Source organism: Chiloscyllium plagiosum, unplaced genomic scaffold (assembly GCF_037043375.1).
Source record: "Chiloscyllium plagiosum isolate Xiang-an unplaced genomic scaffold, Cpla_swu_hap1 HiC_scaffold_20, whole genome shotgun sequence".
NCBI classification, from domain to species: Eukaryota; Metazoa; Chordata; class Chondrichthyes; order Orectolobiformes; family Hemiscylliidae; genus Chiloscyllium; species Chiloscyllium plagiosum.
In genome coordinates this window covers 645,713-669,399 of record NW_028270158.1, presented here as the reverse complement: position 1 = coordinate 669,399, position 23,687 = coordinate 645,713, and the positions used below count along the sequence as shown (strand labels likewise).

Sequence of the window (23,687 nt, the reverse complement as noted above, 5' to 3'; positions counted from 1 at the left end):
CTCAAACATTATATTCCATCTGCTATGGTCCTGCCTGCCCCCTCATCTTCCTCACAACTGATTCCCATCAAGTTTCATATTATCTGCAACCTTGGAAAAATTACAATTGGCTTGCACATCCAAGTTATTGGTATATATTGTGAACAACTGGGCCCAAACACTCTTCCTTGATTATTCACTGGTCACAACTTGCCAACTGCGAATGATCATTTATTATTCCTTTCGGCTTTCTGTCTGTTAACCAATCCTCAGTCTATGATAGTATATTACCCCCAACCCCAAGCAATTTAATTTAATTTGATAAAGTGGGACTTTATCAAAAATCTTCTAAAAATCCAAACACACAGCATCCACTAGTTCCTCCTTCTCAAATAAGCAGATGGAATCATCAAAAATTCTTTTTAAATTTGTCAAACATGATTTCTCCTTCAAACATTCAAGTTGACTATCCAATCAGACAAGTATTTTATAAACATCCAGTAATCATGTCCTTTATAACCAATTCTTGTATTTTTCCCTACTATTGATGTCTTTAGGTCCCCAACTCTCCCTCCTCTATTCTTAAACATTGAGGATACTTCTGCAACCTTCCAATGTGTCTGCATCATTGCAGAATTAATCAGATTTTGAAAGTGATTACCACAGCATCCAATATCTCTATATCCTTCTCTTTCAACTCTCAGTTGTGAAAATCATTGGATCCTAAGTATTTGTACATTTTCAGTCCCATTAATTTCTCCAGTGCTGCAATGCTATTAATACTAATCTCTTTTCATTCCACAATTACACTTGACCCCTGGATCTTAATTATTCCTCTGCGATGATAGTCACAAAGTACTACTTAACTTCTCTGTCAATTTTCTATTTCCTATTATCTCTGATCTATTTGGACCCACATTTGTCTTTGCTAATCTTGTCCTTTTTACATACCTATAGAAGCTGCTTTTTTTATATTTCTGTTTTTTTATATTTCTTACTATTTTACATTCTTTCTCTTTTTTTTCTTTATAATTTCTTGGTCAAATTTTTCTGAATCCTAATATTCACCAATCCTCAGCTTACAATGTTTTTGGCCATGATTTGGAGATGCCGGTGTTGGACTGGGGTGTACAAAGTTAAAAATCACACAACATCAGGTTATAGTCCAACAGGTTTAATTGGAAGCACTAGCTTTCGGAGCGACGCTCCTTCATCAGGTGGTTGAAGGAGCAGTGCTCCGAAAGCTAATGTTTTTGGCAACTTTATAAGCCTCCTCATTTTATCTAATACTATCTATAATTTCCCTTGTTAGCCATGGCTGTCTCTTTTTTGTTTGTTGGGTATTTTTGCATTAAAGAAATATATATATATATTTGAAAACAAGCATTAATTCTTTAAAAGTAGCCATTGCCTATCTGCTATCAAATCTTCAAATAAAACAAAGAACTGTGGATGCTGAAGATCTGAAATGAAAACAGAAGTTGCTGGAGAAATTCAGCAAGTTTGACATCATTTGTGGAGAGAAAACAGATTTAACATTTGGGTCCAGTTACCCTTCTTCAGAACTGAAAGGTAGTGTACAGTATATGCTGATGACTGGGGATGGGGATAGAGGAAGGGCTGAGTGGATGGATGGAGACAAAATCCAGAGGGAGAGAAAGAAAATTAGGCAGACAAATAGAAATAAGCTGGGGAAGGAGAAAAGCTGACAATGGGGACCATGAGTAGGTGAAAATGGCTTGGCTGAGCTGAATACAGTCCATGTCATGACAGGGCCTGGGTTTGGGGGTGGGTAAAGGACATGGAAGGAGGTGTTCAGGTTTCAAAATTATTGAACTTGATGTTGAGGACTGAAGATTGCAGAGCCTCCAAACAGAAAGTGAGATGCTTTGCTTCCAGTTTGCACTGAACCTAGCTAGAGCATTGTAACTGTCCATAAAAATGACCCTGAGCTTCCATTTACCTGCCACTTCAACATACCACCAACATGTCTGTTTCAGGCTGTTGCAGTGCTCCAGTGAGGCTCGGCGCAAGCAAAATTAAAAACCTTCATTTCAAGTTGAACTGTATCTTTTCCAGACTTAATGAAAAATTCTGTCATACTATGGTCATTATTACTGAAAGGTTAATTTACAACAAGATATAGGTTAGCTCTTTCTCATTATATATTAGTATACTGTATCTAGAATAACCAGTGCCTAGTTAGGTGTTCAACATATTGCTCCTATAAATTATCTCAAACATCTTCCAGAATGCTTCCTCCAAAAGACCTCATTAGATTTATCAGTCTGTGATTTATCATTCCTCTAGGACTGCCTTGTAACAGGGTTCACCTCTCGACATTCCTCTCTAATGGCTATTGGCATCATTTGTGCATCAGAAATTGGATGTGCCAGTGCAGACACAGACCTCCCCATTGATAAATTCCCCAATGAAAGGACTTTTCTGTGTCACCACCACCAACATGACTCCCCACCCTTCCCCCATCTGTAATCACTCACTAATGAGTATGACTTCCACAAAGGAAATTATCTGTGTACTTACATGATCATCAAGATTCCTGAACAGAAAAAGCTTCATGCTTTACACTCCATGTCCCACTGGTGAATGCTTCTGCAATCTACATGGGAAAACAGGAACATAGGAACAAGTAGGCCATTCAGCTATTCCATCTCTCAATGAGATCATGGCTGATGTGTGGTCTAAAGCCACATACCTGCCTTTGGTCCATATCCTATAATAGTTTTGCTTAACCAAAATGTATTTATTTTAGATTTAAATTTAGTGGCTGATCCTGCATCCACTGTCATTTGTAGAAGAGTGTTCCAAATATCTTTGTGTGTGGAAATGCTTCCTAACATCTCTCCTGAATGGTTTGGCCCTAATTCTCAGACTGTGCCCCCGGTTCTAGAATCATTGGAAATAGGTTATCTTTATGTATCCTAAGGTTTCAGATTGTTGTTAACCTTTTAAATTCTAGAGAATACAGGCCTTTTTTGTATAAGCTTTCCTCATAACTTAACCCCCTAAGTCCAGTTTATTATTCTAGTAACCTACGATGTACACTCTCCAAGGCCTGTATCCTGCCTAAGGTGTGGTACCAGACCTGCTCACAGTACTTCGAGTGGGCTGTAACCAGGGTTTGTGTAACTGCAGCAAAGCAACTGCATCCTTATACTCCAGCCTTCTAGATTAAGAGAGACTATACAAATGGGGGAGTTACAGAGAAGCTAGTTCAACTAGTTGGAACATCTATGATTATGAAGAGTCAACAAATTTGAGACAGACCTTTCAGGAGTGAGGTTAGCCAGTATCTTCATGTGCAAAAGGCAGTAGAAGTTTAGAACTTTCTTCTGCAAATCTGAATCAAACACATATGTTGGAGAAACTCAGCAAGTCTGGAAGCATCTTTAGAAAGAGAAACTGAACTAAAATTTCCAGTCTGATTTGACTCTTCTTCAGAGTTACATGGAGTTAAGTTGCGAATCTGCTGTAAACGCTGAAAGAGGCTTCAGGAGTTGCCCAATTCCTGTTCATGTAATATGCTTGAAGTTATGCTATTGAAGCATGAGTTCTAAATTGAAATAGCAGAAGAAAACAGTGCAACGAAACACCAGAACTGTTTAAATCAATTCCTTTCAAAGTGGCCCAAACAAGACAGGTTACCAAAACTTTAAAAAAACTTGAACAAATTTTTCATGTTTTTGAATGTGTCTGATTGCGCTCTCACAGGTTCGCTGTGATTCAGAAATACAAGAACTGCGGCAGTGGCAGAAAGAACTAAGAGAAGAGAACAGAGGTTTTAAGGAAAAAATAATTAAATTTTGGGCTGATCAGGAATCTAAAGGTAAGATAAGTTTGTATCAAAACTTGAACTTCAGTGTATTGTATAAGATAATTCAACAGATTTCTAGAGAGTAATAATATTCTGAGGTAAATGTGACATTAAGTTACCATTTCTCCTTTTTCTGTCAGCACTAATTTGTTCCAGTCAAGCAGGATCATTTAGTCACTGTCGCATAGTTCCTTTCAATTGAAAATAACTCGCATTGTAATCCAGACCTGCACTAATCCAGAAATATTTGAAATTTTCCACATCAGTTGGTGAGCATTATTCTAAATAAAACTGGAATAAAGAGCTAATCTTCATAATAGTGATCATGAAATTACATTTATTTGGTAAATACCCATCTGTTTAATGAATGTCCTTCAGTGGAGAAAATCTGCAACCTTTACCAGGTCTGGCCTACGTGTGACTCCATACTCAAAGAAATGTGATAGGCTCATAACTACCATCTCAAATGGCCTAAAAGGTTATTCAGTTGTATTAAACATCTAATAAAGGGGGATTGAATAAGAATTAAATCAGACTGATCACCCTTTTTGAGTGTACTTATACCACTAGGATTACAGTGGTTCAGAATGGTGTCACCTGTTCGAGAGCATGTAAGGAATGGCTATTAGTATACTGCTCATGTTTCAAAAATAAATTATAAAGAAAAAAATGGTCTGAAAATATGGCAGCTTTCAAAATGGACAGACAATGACTCTACCAAATTAACCCTTGAGATTATGTTGTAGTGAAATAAATACCAGGAGCACAAATGATGAGAGAATCTTGGTTCCTGCTTTGAAACCAGGAGTAAGAATGAGAACAGGAATTCCATTTCACAAGTCTACGTTGATTCTGCCAAAACAGAGTATGACTTTCTAAATGCCCTATTAGCTCATTCCTAATATTATCATATTTTCCTTACTATTGATGTCAGGCTATATGTTCCCTGCTGTCTTCATCCTTTCTCGAATAGCAGTTTTCATTTATTACCATCTAATCCGTAACAAAAATCTACTAGAGGATTTAGAGAATTCCAAGAGATGCAGTCTCATGCATCCTCAATCTCTGCAGCCACCTCTTAAAAAAAATCAGGCAGCAGGAATGTCTGTCCTTCTTCTGTTCCCTTCTTCCTTCCTTCAACTCCCTCACAGGTAGCAATCAGCAAAACCAATTCATCTGTTGTAAACTTTCCCTTTTCATAGAACATTGAGCAGTACTGCACAGTACAGCCCTTTGGCCCACAATGCTGTGCCGAGCATTTGTCTTAATCTAAGATCTATATAACCTACACATCCCTCAATTTACTGCTATCCATGTGCTTGTCCAGCAGTCACTTAAATGTCCCTAATGTCTCTGACTCTACTACTACCACTGGCAGTGCATTCCACACACCCACTACTCTCTGCGTAAAAGAACCTTCCTCTGACATGTCCTCTGTACCTTTCTCCAGTCACCTTAAAATTATGCCCCCTTGTGACAGCCATTTCTGCCCTGGGGAAATGCCTCTGACTATCTACTCTATGTATGCCTATTATTACCTTGTACACCTCTATCAAGTCACCTCTCTTCCTTCTCTCCAGTGTGAAAAGCCCAAGCTCACTCAACCCTCATAAGACAAGCCCTCCAATCCAGGCAGAATCCTGGTAAATCCCCTTTGCACCCTCTCTATAGCATTTACATCCTTCTTATAATGAGGCATCCCAGAACTGGACACAATATTCCAAGTGTGATCTAACCGGGGATTTATAGAGCTGCAGCAAAACCTCACGGCTCTTAAACTCAATCCCCCTGTTAATGAAAGCCAGAACACCATATGCCTTCTTAACAACCCTATCAACATGGATGGCAACTTTGAGTGATCTATGTACGTGGACCCCAAGATCCTGCCGTTCCTTCACACTGCCAAGAATCCTGTCTTTAACCCCAAATTCAGCATTCAAATTCGACCTTCCAAAATGAATCACCTCGCATTTATCGAGGTTGAACTCCATCTATCACTTTTCAGTCAGCTCTGCATCCTGTCAATGTCTGGTTGTAGCCTGCAACAGCCCTCGACACTATCTACAACAGCACCGACCTTTGTGTCATCGGCAAACTTACTAACCCACCCTTCCACTTCTTCATCCAAGTCATTTATAAAAACTATAAAGAGTAGAGGCCCAAGTACAGATCCCTGCAGGACACCACTGGTCACCGACCTCCAGGCAGAATACTTTACATCCACTACCACTCACTGTCTTCTTTCAGCCAGGCAATACTGTGTCCAGAGAGCCACATTTCCCTGTATTCCATACTTCCTAACTTTCTGAATGAGCCTACCATAGGGAACCTTATCAAATGCCTTACTGAAATCCATATACACCACATCCACTGCTCAACCTTCATCAATCTGTCTTGTCACATCCTCAAAGACCTGAATAAGGCTTGTGAGACATGACCTGCCCCTCTCAAAGTCATGCTGACTATCTTTAATCAAACTATGATTTTCCAAATTGTCATAAATCCTATTCCTCAGAATCCTTTCCAGTACTTGCTTACCAAAGATGCAAGATTGACTGGTCTCTAATTCCCAGGGATTTCCCTATTTCTTGAACAGAGGGACAACATTCGCCTCCCTCCAATCATCCAGTACTACTCCTGTGGAGAGTGAAGGTGCAAAGATCATCGCCAGAGGCGCAGCAATCTCATTCCTTGCTTCCCGTAGTAACCTTGGATATATCTGGTCCGGACTTATCTTGATGCTTCCCACAATTTCCAACACATCCACTTTCTTAATATCAATCTGTTCAAGCCTATTAACTTGGTCCACAGTGTTCTCACTATCAACAAGATCCCTCTCCCTAATGAATACCAAAGCAAAAAAGTCATTTAGAGCCTCCTGCATCTCTTCAGACACCAGGCACAAGTTCCCTCTATTGTGCCTGATCAGCCCTACCCTCTCTCTGATCATTCTTTTATTCCTCACATAAATGTAGAACACCTTTGGGTTTTCCCTGATCCTTCCCATCAAAGCTTTTTCGTGCCCCCTCCTGGCTGTCCTCAGTCCATTTTTGAATTCTTTCCTAGTTACTCTATAATCCTCTGAAGCTGTGCCAGATCTTTGCTTCCTCAACCTTAAGTAAGCTTCCTTCTTGCTCTTGACAAGAAGCTCCTCTTCTCTTGTCATCCAAGGCTCCTTCACCTTCCCATTTCTTGCCTGTCTCAGTGGTACAAAGTTATCCAACACTCACAACAAGTGCTCCTTAAACAGCCTCCACATTTCAATTGTGCCTTTCCCATAGAACAATTATTCCCAATTTATACTCCACAGTTCCTCTGTTATAGCAGTATAATTTCCCCTCCCCCAATTAAATACCTTCCCATACTGTCTGTTTCTATCCCTCTCCATGGCAATGGTAAAGGTGAGGCAGTTGTGGTCACTGTCACCAATCTGTCTCCTGGCCTGGCTAGTTTCTGAGCATCAAATCCAATATGGCCTCCTCCCCCTAGTCGGCCTATCTACATATTGAGCCAGGAATCCTTCCTGGACACACCTGAAAAAACTGGCTCCATCCAGACCATCTGCACTAAGGAGGTTCCAATCAATATTGGGGAAGTTGAAGTCACCCTTAACAACAACTCTGTTGCATCTGCACCTTTCCAAGACCTGCTGTCCAATCTGTTCTTCCATCTCTCTGCTGCTATCGAGAGGTCTATAGAAAACACCCAGTAAAGTGACTGCACCTTTCCTGTTACTGACTTCCGCCCATACTGACTCAGTAGACAAACCCTCCTCAACAACCTTCTTTCCTGCAGCTGTGATGCATTCTTTAATTAACAATGCTACTCCCCCTCCTCTTTTACTCCCCTCATTGTTCTTTGTAAAATATCTAAACCCTGGAACATCCAGCAACCATTCCTGCCCCTGTGAAATCCATGTTTCCGTTATGGCCGCAATATCGTAGTTCCAAGCTCTGATCCATGCTCTAAGTTCATCACTCTTATTCCTTACACTCCTTGCATTGAAACTGACACACTTTAACCCATCCCTTTGCCCTATCAACTGTGTATCTTTCCTGACAGACTTTCTGCATTCTATTTCTGCCTGTTGACAACTACCTTCTCCTCTCATCTGTAGCTCTGATTCCCATATCCCTGCCAAACTAGTTTAAAAACTCCCAAAGTGCTCTAGCAAATGTCCCACTCAGGACATTCTCACATAATTGTTAGAAACCCCAGAACCTATTAAACCTCATGTAAATGGTCTTTAATGATGGTCTGAGTGATAACTGTTGCTGAGCAACTGATCTAAACCCTAAATGTTTAATTTAGTTTCATCTTTGTGAAATGTTGCTAAATGTTTCCCTTATGATTAGTTCCTAGATTTTTAAAGTAGGTTTTTAAGTAGTTTTAAAAAGTTTTAATATTTGTTCATGATATTTCAGCTTTTACAATAAAATCTTGTGCATGTCCCAATCTTTGTCTTGCACACTATGAAATGTTTAAAAAGTGATTTGATTGTTAGTGCTTTTCATTTCCTGGTTCTATGAGAATTATTGAATATGATTAGCTGCTTGGGCATCCTGTAACATCATTACAGTTCATCTTTGGGAATTCCCAATAAAGAATTAAACAATAATTTGGGGCGGCACAGTCGCTCAGTGGTTAGTACTGCTGCCTCACAGCGCCAGGGTCCCAGGTTCAATTCCAACCTCAGGCGACTGTCTGTGTGGAGTTTGCACATTCTCCCCTTGTCTGCATGGGTTTCCTCCAGATGCTCCGGTTTCCTCCCACAGTCCAAAGATGTGCAGGTTAGGTGAATTGGCCATGCTAAATTGTCCATAGCATTAGGTGCATTAGTCTGAGGGAAATGTGTCAGGGTGGGTTACTCTTCGGAGGGTCAGCGTGGACTTATTTCCACACTGTAGGGAATCTAATCTAATCTAATAGAAAGGGAATAGGAGCCGAAGTAAATTCTACACTCCATTAGGCCTGCATTAACTCCACTTTCCTATCCACTCCTTAATTCCCTGATAGACCAAATTTCCCAGCTTTAAATATTCAACAATGGAGCATCCATATCCCTCCAGTATTGAGAATTCCAAGCATTCACAACCTTTGAATTGAGTAAAGTTTCCTCCTCTTGATTGTCTCCTTGTCCTGAGACTGTTGCTCCATGTTTTAGATTCCCTAGTCTCAACCCTTTTGAGGCCATTCAAAATTCGATACGTTTAAAATGAGATCATTGCCAGTTCTTCAAACACCATCTACATTCAGTTGCACATTGAGAGGAAACTTCCTTGCCACAGAACTCTCAGCACAGTTTTATTCAGGGTCAGCGGTAAGTATCATTGGTTTGCCAATTAAAAGCAATACCATGGATGCTGGAGGTTTGAAATACAAAAACAGAAAATGATGAAGAAACTCAACAGGACTTGCAGCATCTGTGGAGAAAGAACCAGAGTTAATGTTTCAAGTCCAGTATGATTTCTTCTGAACTCCTTGCTTTACCACTGACTGCAAAATTCACGCCGTCATTTGATTAAAAAAACTGAAAGACACAATTATAAATCCACATGTATAATGGCTGTTGAGAGTCATATGAGATAAATCATCCACCAGTTGTGATAAACACACAGACCTGAGTTAAAGCAGAACTGACAGGGCCTGGACAGTTTGGGATTATTCTGTAGTAGGGCTTGTTCATCATTTGCCGAATGCAATCTAACTGTGATATTCTATAATGTATCAATATGAAGTATCCGGAGGAGGAAACAATGAGCTGAACTCATAAAGGGGTGATTATTAAAAGCTGAAGATGCACACTTTCAAGCTATTAGTATAGCGAATGAGACTCTCATTGATAAATGTTTCTCTCATCCACCCACTGCATAAACAATTCTCTCAGATCTTCTTCACGCTTTCAAGAAGGATTCTTTTATTGATGTTGCCTTGACATACTATGAAAAAGGCAATATACAGGTAGACAACCCTTTATCCAAAATCTCAAAATCCGAAAAGCTCTGAAATCCGAAGGTTTTCTCGTGAAGTTTTCTTTCTCATCAAGAAGGTTGTTTGGCGTGTAAACAGTTAACCCAATTTCACACCCACCCGATGCATGTCACTCAGATGTGACATGGGGTGGACGCAGCCCAGCACTGGCAGGCTTCAATTCTGTCTCAGGGCCCGTAGTAGACATAGTGAGTTTGCTGTTCGGTAAGATTTTTAAAAATTTTACTGTTGAACTGTCACTTATTCCAAAATTCAAAAAGTTTTGAATTCCAAAAACCAGCTGGTCCCGAACATTTCGGATAAAAGAATGTGTGCCTGTACTATCATCTACTGATTATATCATCAAAAATCACATGAAATCATTCTCTGAACAGCAAACTAGCTTGTTACGAGTTTTGTTCCCTAAACTATGAAATGTGATTATGCATGTATATTACCACTGTTTTGCACCATGTTGTTTCTCTTTTGTGATAGCACAGACTCATGTGATCTGTGGTCGAAAAGTGTGGCACTGGAAAAGCACAGCAGGTCAGACAGCATCTAAGCAGCAGGAGAGTTGACATTTTGAGCATAAACCCTTAATCAGCAATGTCTTCATCAGGCATTCCTGATAAAGGGCTTATGCCTGAAACATCGACTCTACTGCTCCTTAAATGCTGCTGACCTGCTGTGCTTTTCCAGCACCACACTCTCGAATCTGACTCTCCAGCATCTGCAGTCCTCACTTTCTCCTCATATGATCGATAGCCCAAACTGGTATTTCCTTGATGTGCTTTTCTGGCTCTGTCACTTCTCTGATTTTGAATTTGGCCTGATGTGAGTTACTTTCTTGTCACATGGGCATTATTCATGGACAAAGCAAAAATATGGTCCAGTACCTTTCGGTGAGGAACGCATGCACAATTAAATTTGAATATCTAAAGTCTGTTTTGAAGCAGTATCCTCTGCCATTGATTTGCAAAACTGAAATCTCATCTTTATCTGCTACTCTGTTCTTTAATCATTACAAGCAAGAGTATCTTTTTTACTTGATATGTGTTAACAAATGACAAGCAACTTATTGGGCACCAATAAATAACTAGTGTATGAACAGAGGGTTATTATTTCAGCTTTTCGGTTTTTCAGGAAGATCTTAAAAATGTAATTTTACATTATTTTCTCTTATTCTTCTTCATGAAGGTACACCATCATTAACTGTTGTTATTTCTACTGGAACCTACGCAAAAATAAAAATTTGGCATAATTACCAAATCCATTAGTGGCTAGACATTTGTGAATTATTCACTACCCTATGGGCAGAAATCAGGCTTAATTTGATTATATAGTGACCGAGAGAGAAAATTTCTGCTCTTTTCAGTTTGCAATATTAAACAAAATAAAAAATGTATTAATAATACCACCACGTGAACAGTAGAAATCTCAGTCCTTCAGAAATGTAGAAATTTTATGATAATGGATTTAATAGTAAACATGGGCACAAACACATTTTAGCTGGCTTTTATAAAACATCTTTCCCCGTGCGTGGTGATTTGTTCATTATAAAATACAGTTTGAGCAATATAGTGAATTTCAAATATTTCTGTGTTGATCTTGACTGATGAATAAAACCTAGTTCCCATGGCTTTCATGTTTTATAATGTGTTTTACTCTGATCATGGAATACCTACTGTTTGACTTTGTAACATTTTAATATTGTGTGTGTATGTTGTGTAGCTGCAAGACGTTGCTACAATGTCAATGAGGAATGTGTACGCTGCTATTTTCAGCTGGTGTGTTAAATGTCTAATGAAAGTCAGAGTTCAGATTTCACTGAGTCAGACTCTATTCAAATCCATGTAGAAATAATTCTTCAAGGACAGAACATGGGTTTGAGTTGCCATGGCTGCATTCATTTAACTATTAAAGCTACAGAAGTGCCCTTATAAGGTTTGTTTAAAAATATGTGTTGGAATCTGGGCATGATTCTCTAGACCACTACTTATTCTCTGTGTTATCCTTGAAAAAGTGGTGTGATGTGTCTCAGTCTCTCACATACTTTTGATGTGTCTTAGTCTGTGCAATGGAAGTACTCATGGTATATTTGTGACAGGTCCAGTTGAGTTTTTAATCTTTAATGGGTATCTGTGAAGATAGTTGAGCTTTCGGTGTTACTATTGTGGATTGATATAAAATACGTCTGTGCGGAGTTTGCACATTCTCCCTGTGTGGGTTTCCTCCGGGTGCTTCAGTTTCCTCCCACAGTCCAATGATATGCAAGTTAGGTGGATTGGTTATGCTAAATTGCCCATAGTGTTCAGAGATGTGTAGGCTAGGTGCAATAGCCACAGGAATTGCAAGATTACAGAGATAGGGTAGGAGGGGTGGGTCCGAGTGGGATGCTGTTTGGAGGTTCGATGTGGACTTGTTGGGCTGAATGGCCTTTTACCACACTGTGGGGGTTTGATGATTCTGTGAGAATGGATTGATCATGCTAACAGTCAAAGAAATGGTTCATCAAATCATCGCAAGTGCACATCTAAATACAGCTTAAATGGTGTAAGGATTTCTGGCTCCCCCACACTTTCATAGACATCATGTTCCTGATTCCTACCATTCTCTGGATGAAAACAAATCCTTTACATTTCTGTAAACCTCCTACCCCTTAAATCTATGCTCCAGGGTCATTGGTCCCTCCACTAAGGGGCAACGTTTCTTCCAGACTACCCTATGTCCCTCATAATTTTATGCATTTCACCTCCCTCCCCCCACAGCTAAATCTCCAGGGAAAACAGCCCCAATCTCTCTTCATAACTAAAATTCCTTAGCCCAGGAATCATCCTGGTAAATCTCCTCTGCACCCTCCTATGTTCCCACCTATAATGTGGATTCCAGAATTGCACACAGTACTTAGCTGTGGCTGAAGCAACATTTTATACTGTTACAATATAACCTCCCTGCTCTTGAACTTTATGTCTTAGCTAATGAAGGCAAGTATCCCATCTGTTGAGACATCAACTCCCCTGCTCCTCAGATGCTGCTTGACTTGCTGTGCTCTTTCCAGTTCCATGCTTTATCGACAACCACTTTATCTATCTGACCTTGTACTTTAAGGGACTAGTGGATATGCACAACAAAACAGCAGATTGTACAGCTTTTACAGTAGACCATCAAATAGTTAAAAGAAGGTGGGGGAAGAAATATGAAACAAAATTTATGGCATGAATGAAGGACATCAAATAACTTGTAGTCATGCCTGAGCTTCTCCAAAGACTGGAAAAAAGTGATAAAGAAAAGGAGATAGAGAATGGAATATTTATACTGTTTGCAGGATGCTTTTTGTTGAATATGAATAAAGGCTAACATAAGATGGAGCACTGCTGGATATAGTAATAGGAAATGAACCAGAATAGGGAAGAATATTAAGCAGAGAGTGATAGCAATCACAGCATAATAAAGTTTAAGACAAAGATTTGAAAGGAATATATAAAACAATGACCAAAGTGATAAATCGGGGAAAACACTGAATTTAAGAAGACCATAATGGATCCAGGGAAAGAAATAGGAAAAAAACTAATAAAGAATTAGAACTGCAGTGAACAATCTAGGAAATGTTGTCTAGAGTCCAGAGATGACGTCAAGTTTGTAAATAAGAACAACTACCAAGATAAATAATGAAATCAGGTCAACATTGAAATTAAAAAGAGACACATATAGATTAGAGTATCCTTGAAAAAGTGGTGTAATGTGTCTCAGTCTCTCACATACTTTTGATGTGTCTTAGTCTGTGCAATGGAAGTACTCATGGTATATTTGTGACTGGTTCAGTTGAGTTTTTAATCATTAATGGGTATCTGTGAAGATAGTTGAGCTTTCAGTGCTGCTATTATAGATTGATATAAAAACATCTGTGGAAACAGGTCCTTCGGCCTAACTCGTCCACACCGACCCTCCAAAGAGCAACCCACCCAGACCCATTCCCCTACCCTGACTAATGCATCTAACACTATGGGCAATTTAGCATGGCCAAATTCACCTAACCTGCACATCTTTGGACTATGGGGAGGAAACCAGAGCACCTGGAGGAAACCCACGCAGATACTACAACTAGCAGGACTACAGAACTTAGATGTGATCTGTTGGTTGAGATCGCTTAGCATGCTGTTTGGCATGCAAGTAGTCCTGTTTGGTAGCTTCACCAGGTTGGCACCTCATTTTCAGGTATACCTGATGCTGTTCCTGGCATGCCCTCCTGCACTGTCCTTTGATCTCTGGCTTGATGGTAATGGTTGAGTGGGGGATATAGAGTCATAGAGATGTACAGCATGGAAACAGACCCTTTGGTCCAGCCCGTCCATGCCGACCAGATATCCCAACCCAATCTAGTCCCACCTGCCAGCACCCAGCCCATATCCCTCCAAACCCTTTCTATTCATATACCCATCCAAATGCCTCTTAAATGTTGCAATTGTACCAGCTTCCATCACTTCCTCTGGCAGCTCATTCCATACACGTACCACCCTCTGCATGAAAAAGTTGCCCCTTAGGTCTCTTTTATATCTTTCCCCTCTCACCCTAAACCAATGCCCTCTAGTTCTGGTCTCCCTGACCCCAGGGAAAAGACTTTGCCTATTTACCCTATCCATGCCCCTCATAACTTGGAAACCTCTATAAGGTCACCCCTCAGCCTCCGACGCTCCAGGGAAAACAGCCCCAGCCTGTTCAGCCTCTCCTTATAGCTCAAATCCTCCTACCCTGGCAACATCCTTGTAAATCTTTTCTGAACCTTTTCAAGTTTCACAACATCTTTCCGATAGGAAGGAGACCAGAATTGCAGGCAATATTCCAACAGTGGCCTAACCAATGTCCTGTACAGCCGCAACATGACCTCCCAACTCCTGTACTCAATACTCTGACCAATAAAGGAAAGCATACCAAACGCCTTCTTGACTATCCTATCCATCTGCGACTCCACTTTCAAGGAGCTATGAACCTGTAGGGTCTCTTTGTTCAGCAACACTCCCTAGGACCTTACATTAAGTGTATAAGTCCTGCTAAGATTTGCTTTCGCAAAATGCAGCATCTCGCATTTATCTGAATTAAACTCCATCTGCCACTTCTCAGCCCATTGGCCTATCTGGTCAAGATCCTGTTGTAATCTGAGGTAACCATCTTCGCTATCCACTACACCTTTAATTTTGGTGTCATCTGCAAACTTGCTAACTGTACCTCTTATTGCTCGCATCCAAACCATTGCCAGGCCATGACGTTACAGATTGTGATGGAGTACAATTCTGCTGCTGTTGATGACCCACAGTGCCTCATGGATGCCCAGTCTTGAGTTACTAGATCTGTTCGAAGTCTATCCCATTTCGCACGGTGATAATGACACACAACTCGCAAAACTAATGTAATTTACAAAATACCATGCAAGAACGGTAACAAACATTACATTGGACAAACAGGCAGCAAACTAGCCACCAGAATACATGAACACCAACTAGCCACAAAACGACATGACCCTCTCACACTAGTATCCTTACATACAGATGAGGAAGGACACCACTTCGACTGGGACAACACATCCACCTTAGGACAAACCAAACAGCGACGCACACAAGAATTCCTAGAAGCATGGCATTCAACCAGAATTCTATCAACAAACACATCGAGCTAGACCCCATCTACCACCCCCTGAGAAAAAGAACAGGAAATGACACCACCACAGGAAATGACATTACCAGCCCAAAGAAACCCAAATATATAAATAGAAAGCAGGAATCATGTACAGTGTTTTGCCTGAGGCCCACCGAAGATGTTACCTAGTAGGGTGATGAAACATCTGGAAATGAACCTTCCAGCTCAGTGAGCAAACCTACATCCAGAACGATGAAGCGTATTCACATTGTGAAGGTGGGACTTTGTCTCCACAAGGACTGTTCGATGGTCACTCTTACTCATACTGTCATGTAGTGATGCATCTGCAGCTGGCAGATTGGTAAGGATGAGGTCTGGTATGTTTTCCCTCTTGTTGATTCCCTCACCACCTGCCGCAGACCCAGTATAGCAGCTATGTCCTTTAGGACCCGACCAGCTCGATCAGTCATTCTGCTGCTGAGCCATTCTTGGTGGTGGACATTGAAATCCCCCACCCAGAGTACATTTTGTGTCCTTGCCATCCTCAATGCTTCCTGTAAATATTGTTCAACAGGGAGGAGTATTGATTCATCTGCTGAGGGAGATCAGTATCAGCAGGAGGTTTCCTTGCCCCCCATGTTTAACCTGGAGCCATGAGACTTCATGGGGTCCAGAGTCAATGTTGAGGACTCCCAGGCAGCTCCCTCCTGACAGTATCACACTGTGCTGCCACCTCTCCTTCATCTGTCCTGCCAGTGGGACAGAACATATTCAGGGATGGTGATGGTTGTGTCTGGGACATTGTCTGAAAAGTATGATTCTGTGAGTATGACTGTGTCAGGTTGTTGCTTGACTACTCTGTGAGACAGCTCTCCAAATTTTGGCACTAGCCCCCACTACGTTGGTAGGGTGGTCTTTGCAGGGTCGACAGGGCTGTTTCTGCCATTGATGCCAGGTGGTGCATCCAATTTAATTTCTTCATTGAGACGTTGTAACAAATGAACAACTGAATGGTTTACTCGGCTATTTCAAAGGACATTGATGTAGCTCTGGAGTGACATGTAGGCCAGACCAGGTCAGGTTTACAGATTTCCTTCCCTGCAAGATATTAGTGAATCCAGATAAGTTTTTCCAACAATAGCAATGGTTTCATGGTAACCATTAGATTCTTAATTCTGGATATTGTATATTGAACTCAAATTCAACCATCTGACGTAGTGGGATTCAAACAGAACATTCGCTAAGTTACCGAATTAATAGTCTAGCAATGACATCACTCATTCCTCAAAGAATTAAAGATAATTAAAGAAGTTAGGGCAGAGATATAAGGGCTTGATTACAAATATAGTGTACACATATTAAATAGGAAAAGTCAATGAGTTTTGATATTTAATATAAAAAGTCCAGAAAAACATAAATCGATTAGTTTAGCTTTGGTGCTAGGACAGGCAATGGAATTTTCATTTGAAGATGTGTCGGACAAACTTATAGAAACCAAAACAATAATAAATTTAGTCAATAGGAATTTCAAAGAGAAGATCACGTTGGAATTTATTTAAACCTTATTTCAATGTTTACAGAAGTAAAATTCAAAGATATGGTGGATCTTCAAAGGGGTTTTGCTCATTAGTCTCATGGAAAAGGTCAGCATGCAGAGTCAGAAGTGAAATGTCAGACAAGTTGGTAAACGGGAAATAGAGAGCAAAGGTTTTTCAGACTGGCAAAACATGGGAAGGATTAGTTGTGGGATCCCCATCGTTAATGAATTATGGGAGTGATTTGGACTTGAACTGAAAGTACAGTTTCTATATTTGTGGATGCCACAAAGTTGAGCAGCCAGTTAATGTAGAGCATTAATAACTTAATAAAATTTTAGAATGGGCATGTAATTGGCAAATTAACTTAAATGTAGATAAGGGTAACGTGATACGTTTTGAAACAATTTGATCACGCATTCAATATAAGTATTAAAATGGGGTTAGGTGCAGTGGATTCTGGACAGGCATACAAATTACAGAGAGTAGTGATAAGGTTAATAAAGCTATGCAAAAAATAATCACTAGGGTTTATTTCTTGAGGGATAGAATTGAAAAGCAAAAATGTCTTGGTCAGAACACATTTAGAGTTCTTTGAACTGGCTTGAAAGGTATGTCATAAAAATGATATAGAATTACTGAAGAAGGTGCAAAATTGATCCCTTCAGCTGTTCACAACCAGCAAGGTATTGATTATACCCAGCCAGCCCGCACCTACAAAACTCGCAATAGTGTCCAACATGACATACAGTTCCATAATTGGGAAACATTTGCTGGATGATCCTGTGAGCCAAAGATTACACTGACAACCCAGTTTGGAGTTCATAGTGCAATGCTGCTGGCAACTGCATATATTAATACAGAAGGCTCTGTTCTTTCAGACAGAAAGAACATGCACATAGACTGTGCCTGCATCAATTCAACAAAGTAAGTGAGAGCTTTTCTCTGGTTCATTTCTTAGGGCAATGGCTTAAACAAAGTCAACCAACTGATTCAAAATTTCAATGAAGCTTGACATAACTGTCACTCATCATTACTGGCTTCTTGGCCATGGCAATGCAGGCTACCAATCAGATTTCACTTACGAACCAGTGAATATTCTGCTGTCAGTGCAGTATAAATGTTGGTTTTCCCTGGCAATTGGTATTGTCTAAATTGTTCTGATCAAAGCAAGACAAAAACCTTCCACAAAATGTGTCACTTCTCAGCATTACTCGAGTTGTATATTTCTAAATGATTATTTGTAAAAGCTAGTAATTTAAACTTAGAGTTAGACTATTTAGGAAACAATTTTTTCCATACATGCTTAGTGGAAACCTACAATGCAGTTTCCCAGCAGGGTAGCCTACTGACAGCCCTTGTGTCTAATGGAGCTTTGCTCATTCTTTCCATTAATAACTTACAGCCATCATGTGAAGTCATATTAGCATTATATGTTCTTTTATGCTGTCTCATTTCAAGTGGATAAAATTTCACATTCACAACCCTGCCATCATGAAGTGTATCACTTCAGATTCCATTTGATGACAGCTGCTAACAGCTGTTAATTTTAAATTACAAAGCATCTGCAAAGGCACACTATCTCACTCTCTCTCTCTCTCGCTCTCTCTTTCTCAAACACACTCTCTCTCTCTGACACAGTCACACACTCCCTCTTCCAAACATGCACAGACCATTGCACATACACACACTCTCACACAACCACACGTTCCCACAAACACACCCAGTCCCTCATATACAACACGCTGTGCACAATTCTAGTCGCCCTGCAATAGGAAGGATGTTATTAAACTGGAAAGGATGCAAAAATATTTACAAGGATATTACTGAGACTGGAAGGTTTGAGCTATAAGAGGAGGTCGGATAGGCTGGGACTATTTTCCCTGAGCATAGGAGACTGAAGGGTAACTTTATCGAGGTTTGTAAAATTTTAAATTGAATAGCAAAGATCTTTTCCTCAGGGTAGAGGAATCCAAAACCATAGTTTTAAGGTGAGAGGGAAAAATTTAAAAGGCACATGAAGGGGCAACATTTGCACACAGAGGGTGGTGCATATATGGAACGAGTTACCAGAGGAAGTGGGAGAGGCAAGTACAATTACAACATTTAAAAGGCATTTGGACAGGTACATGGATAGAATATGTTTAGAGGGATATAGGCCAAGTGCAGACAAATCCAAGTAGTTCAGGTTAGGAAACCTGGTCAGCATGGACAAGTTGGGCCAAAAGACCTGTTTCCATGCTGTATGACTCTATGAATATTGACAAGTTAAGTCAGAGAGACAGGGTGGGAAAATGAAAGATAGACTATAGATAGCAGGGGCTACCTGTATCTGAAAGTTTATTAACAACTAACAATATGCTTTAAGATGACATATCAGCCTTCCATATAATCAGGGTTCTTTGCTTACTGATGTTGAAATTCCATACTATATATGGACGACTGGCTGACTAACTTGTGCTGCTGACCAACTAACTAAATGAATGTACAGAGAAAAAAATGGAGAACATTTATATTAGAGTGTCAATAGTTATATCAACTAGCTGACTTAAAAGTATAGTGTCTATTAAATATCTTTGTAATGATACCACTGGTACAATAATAATTAGGAAGTTATAAGAATGTTAGGGATGGAGCAAATGTCTTGCTAGAGGTTGGTGAGGCTGTATCTGAATTTGTTTACAGTTTCGGTTTTAAAGGTTGAATATACTTGCATTTGAAGCAGTTCAGAGAAGATTCATTAGGCTTATTCCTGGGATAAAGCAGGTTGATGAATAAAGGTTGAACAGGTTGGGCCCCTGTACACATGGGAGCTTTGCAGAACAAGAGTTGATCTGATTGAAACATGAAATTCTGACGATGGGGTGGGGTGCAGGGTAGATTCTGAGCAACTGCTTCCCAATGTCGACAAATGTAGAACTAGGGCATAGTTTCAAAGTAAACAGCTCCCCCTTTGAAGATGAGGAAGACTTTATTCTCGCAAACGGTCTTTAGTCTTTGCAATTCTCTCTGCCAGAGAGAAGGATCATTGAATATGTTCAATGATGAGTTTCTCATATTTTTGCTCTCGGCAGGAATTCCTCAAACCATTATCCCTGGCCCCATCATCTTGAACTGCTTCAATGACCTTCCCTCCATTATAAGGTCAGAAGTGGAGATGTTTGTTGATGATTGCACAATGTTCAGCATCATTCATGACTTTTCAGATACTAAAGCAGACCATGTCCTAAAGCTGCAAGACCTGGACAATCTCCAGGCTTGGGCTAACAACTGAGAATTAGCAATCACACAAGTGCCACACAATGACCATTGTGTGTGTGTGCAGAATGTTCCTGTAGAGTCAGGGCATGATATGAATATCTATGCTGGTCCTTAGCAAGTGTAATCCATTGCAGATTGGAAGAGCTGGACTGACATTAAAGTAGGGGACATGGATTATCCACCTGCAATACTGTTTAATAAACTGCTGCCAACAATCTAACTACAGATACAGCCTTTTTCAGTGAGCTTTTCCAAACCTGCCAACATGAACTTTTTTCACGAATATGAGAGCTGAAACTTTCTCAGTTCTAATAACACTCTGCTGGTTTTGAAACTGCACCAGCTTAACCCTTTTGCTGAGATAATGTATTCCTGTCCTGAATCCAAAGGAAATATATACTTTCCATGAAAGGAGTGTAACACTTCTACACTATAGTCCTCACAATTCATAATGCTTTCATTTGTTCACTCGGTCTAGATCTTAACTATTTTTCAGGAAAAACAAGGATCTGAACAGTGACCCCAGGAAACTCCATGACAAACTTCCCTCCAGTCTGAGAAACATCCATTAACCATTACTGTTTCCTGTACCTCAGCCAATTTCATTTGAAATGAATTGAAAAACTTACTCATGCAAGATTCTTCTGAACTGAAATCAAAGCTACTGGCCTTACATTGTTTACTATCTCTTTCACAAAATATCGTCAAAACATTATTTCTATTAACACCACAGGAGTTTACAGTCACCAACACTAACACAATACAGGATTAGGTGACTATTCCAGAATGATCTCTGACCTGGTTTTAAAAAGATAAACCTTCATAAAAGTAACTGATAGAAACAACCAAAACCTCATGATACGATGTTCCCCGAGTAACGCTTAATCCAGTCAAATGATCTCATTTATGTAAAAGTCACCATAGTCCCAGAGAGTGTGTGAGAGAGTGTATGCAATCTTTCAAGGGTTGTGTACAACATCATAGAACATAGAACAGTATGGCACAGGAATGGGCCCTTCAGCCCATAATGGTATGCTGAACATGACACCAAATTATACTGATCTCTTCTGCCTGCCCTTGGTCTGTATCGCTCCACTTCTTACACATTCATGTGCTTTTCCAAAACTCCCTTAAACATCCCTATCATATCTGCCTTCACCACCACCCCTGGCAGTGTGTTCCAGAAACCTACCACTCTATGTAAAAAAACTTGCCCCTCACATCTTTGAACTTTCCCCCTCTCACTTTTAATGTATGCCCCAGTATCAGATATTTCAGCTCTGGGAAAAAGATTCTGACTGTTAACCCTATCTATGCATCTCATAATTTTTCTAAACTTCTATTGAGTGTCCCCTCAGCCTCTACCATTCGAGAGAAAACAACCCTAGCTTTTCTAACCTCTCCTTAAAGCTCATGCCCTCTAATCTGAGCAGCATCCTGGTAAACCTCTTCTGCACCCTCTCCAAAGCCTTCACATCCTTCTTGTAAATGAGGTGACAAAATTGAACATGGTACTCTAAGCGCGGCCTAACCAAAGTCTTATAAAGCTACAATATAACATCCTGAATGTTGCACTCACTGCCTTGACCAATAAAGCCAACCATGCCGTATGCCTTCTTTACCATCTGATCTACATGCATGGCCACTTTCAGGGAGCTAAGGACTTGAATATCAAGCCAAAGCCAATTGGCTTTGAGTGACTGTGTACAAAGTCAGTGGTTTTCCTGGTTGAAGTCTACCACATAATGGCAGGTTCAGGAGAATGGATTCTGGCATGGAAACTCAAGGCTGGCAATAGTATGTCAGTGACGACGGAAGTGTTTTGGACTGGGTTCGGGCATGAGGGATCTGGGGAAGAACAGGGTGAGGTCAGGAATACGGAGGAGTGAAGTGAGAAGAGCCAGGCATCCTGGGGGCAGTTAAGACAATGACAGACCCAAAGGTCTGTATCATTCAGATGAATCAATCAATCAATCTCTCAGTGGTGGCTGAAAGTCCTAACAGGACTTTGGGTTCACTCATAAGACATTTTATTTGTTCCTGCTGAGAGTGATCTCAGGCAATATCCTTTGCAATGCAGGGAAGGGAGGACCAGCTGAGTCTGCTTATCAGCCATATTCCACCAATATAGACATTCAAAAAGAATGAACAAAAAAAGTGTTTTCCCCACAATAAAGCAAATGGCCCAACTCCCCTGTCACCAGGTCTCAATTAGGTGATGTGCGTGTGTGCGGGTCCCCACACTCCAAGGACTGCAGCAGCTCACTACCATTAGCAATAATTGTGGTCAAGCTAGTGATACCCACAACCCATAAATTTAAAGTAAAACCTATACAACTGGATCTGGCATATTCAAATATTTAACTAAATATTTTGGCTAATAAATGGCATTATTCATATCTTCGCCCCCAAGTTTAAAAATAGTTATGTGCTTCCAAAAATTACCTTCTCATAGGGTCGTACAGCAAGGAAAAAAACCCTTCGGTCTAACCAGTTTATGCCATCCTTAATCCCAGCTAAACTAATCCCACCTGCCTACACTTGGCCCACACCCCTCCAAACATTTCTTATTCATTACTTACTTATCTAAATGTCTTTTAAAAGTTGTAACTGTACCTACACCACCACTTATAGAGTCATAGCGATGTACAGCACAGAAACAGACCCTTCGGTCCAATCCGTCCATGCCGACCAGATATCCCAACTCAATCTAGTCCCACCTGCCAGCACCCAGCCCATATCCCTCCAAACCCTTCCTATTCATATACCCATCCAAATGCCTCTTAAATGTTGCAATTGTACCAGCCTCCACCACTTCCTCTGGCAGCTTATTCCATACACGTACCACCCTCTGGGTGAAAAAGTTGCCCCTTAGGTCTCTTTTATATCTTTCCCCTCTCACCTTAAACCTATGGCCTCTAGTTCTGGAAGTTCATCCCACAGAAGCCATTATGTAACAAAGTTGCCCCCCCCCATGTTTTTTTTTAATCTTTATCCATCATAATTTTTAAACCTCTAGAAAGGTGACCCCTCAACCTCCTACACTCCAGTGAAAATTCCCAGCCTATCTAGCCTCTCCTTATAACTCAAACCCTCCATTCCCACCAACATCCTGGTAAATCTTTTCTGATCCTTCTCCAGTTTAGTAATATCCTTTCTATAACAGGGCAACCAGAAATGGACACAGTACTCCAGAAGAGATCTCACCAATGACCTGACGAAGAGCATTTGCCCAAAACGTCGATTGTCCTGCTCCTAGGATGCTGCCTGACCTGCTGTGCTTTTCCAGCGCTACACTCGCAGTCACCAATTACCTGTACAACCTCAAGATGACTTCCCAATTTCTATCCTCAAAAAGGTCTGAGCAATGAAGCCTAAACAGATACAAAGTCCATTTTTTTGAGCTTTCAACATTAAAAAAGTACATTACCATCAATGTAGTGATTTCAGCTCAAACAATGCTTTCAGGCTGA

The 23,687-nt window shown here is 40.4% G+C and overlaps 1 protein-coding gene across 4 annotated transcripts in view; it reads left to right on the top strand.

Moving 5' to 3' along the window:
* Nucleotides 1–23,687, top strand: part of iqck (IQ motif containing K) — a 99,451-nt gene that overhangs the window by 75,126 nt on the left and 638 nt on the right. For all 4 annotated transcript variants that reach the window (XM_043712177.2, XM_087997573.1, XM_087997574.1 and 1 more), the window contains exon 8: nucleotides 3,712–3,826. In XM_043712177.2, coding sequence (XP_043568112.2) covers nucleotides 3,712–3,826 — 115 coding nt within the window. The remainder of the gene's footprint in view (nucleotides 1–3,711; nucleotides 3,827–23,687) is intronic.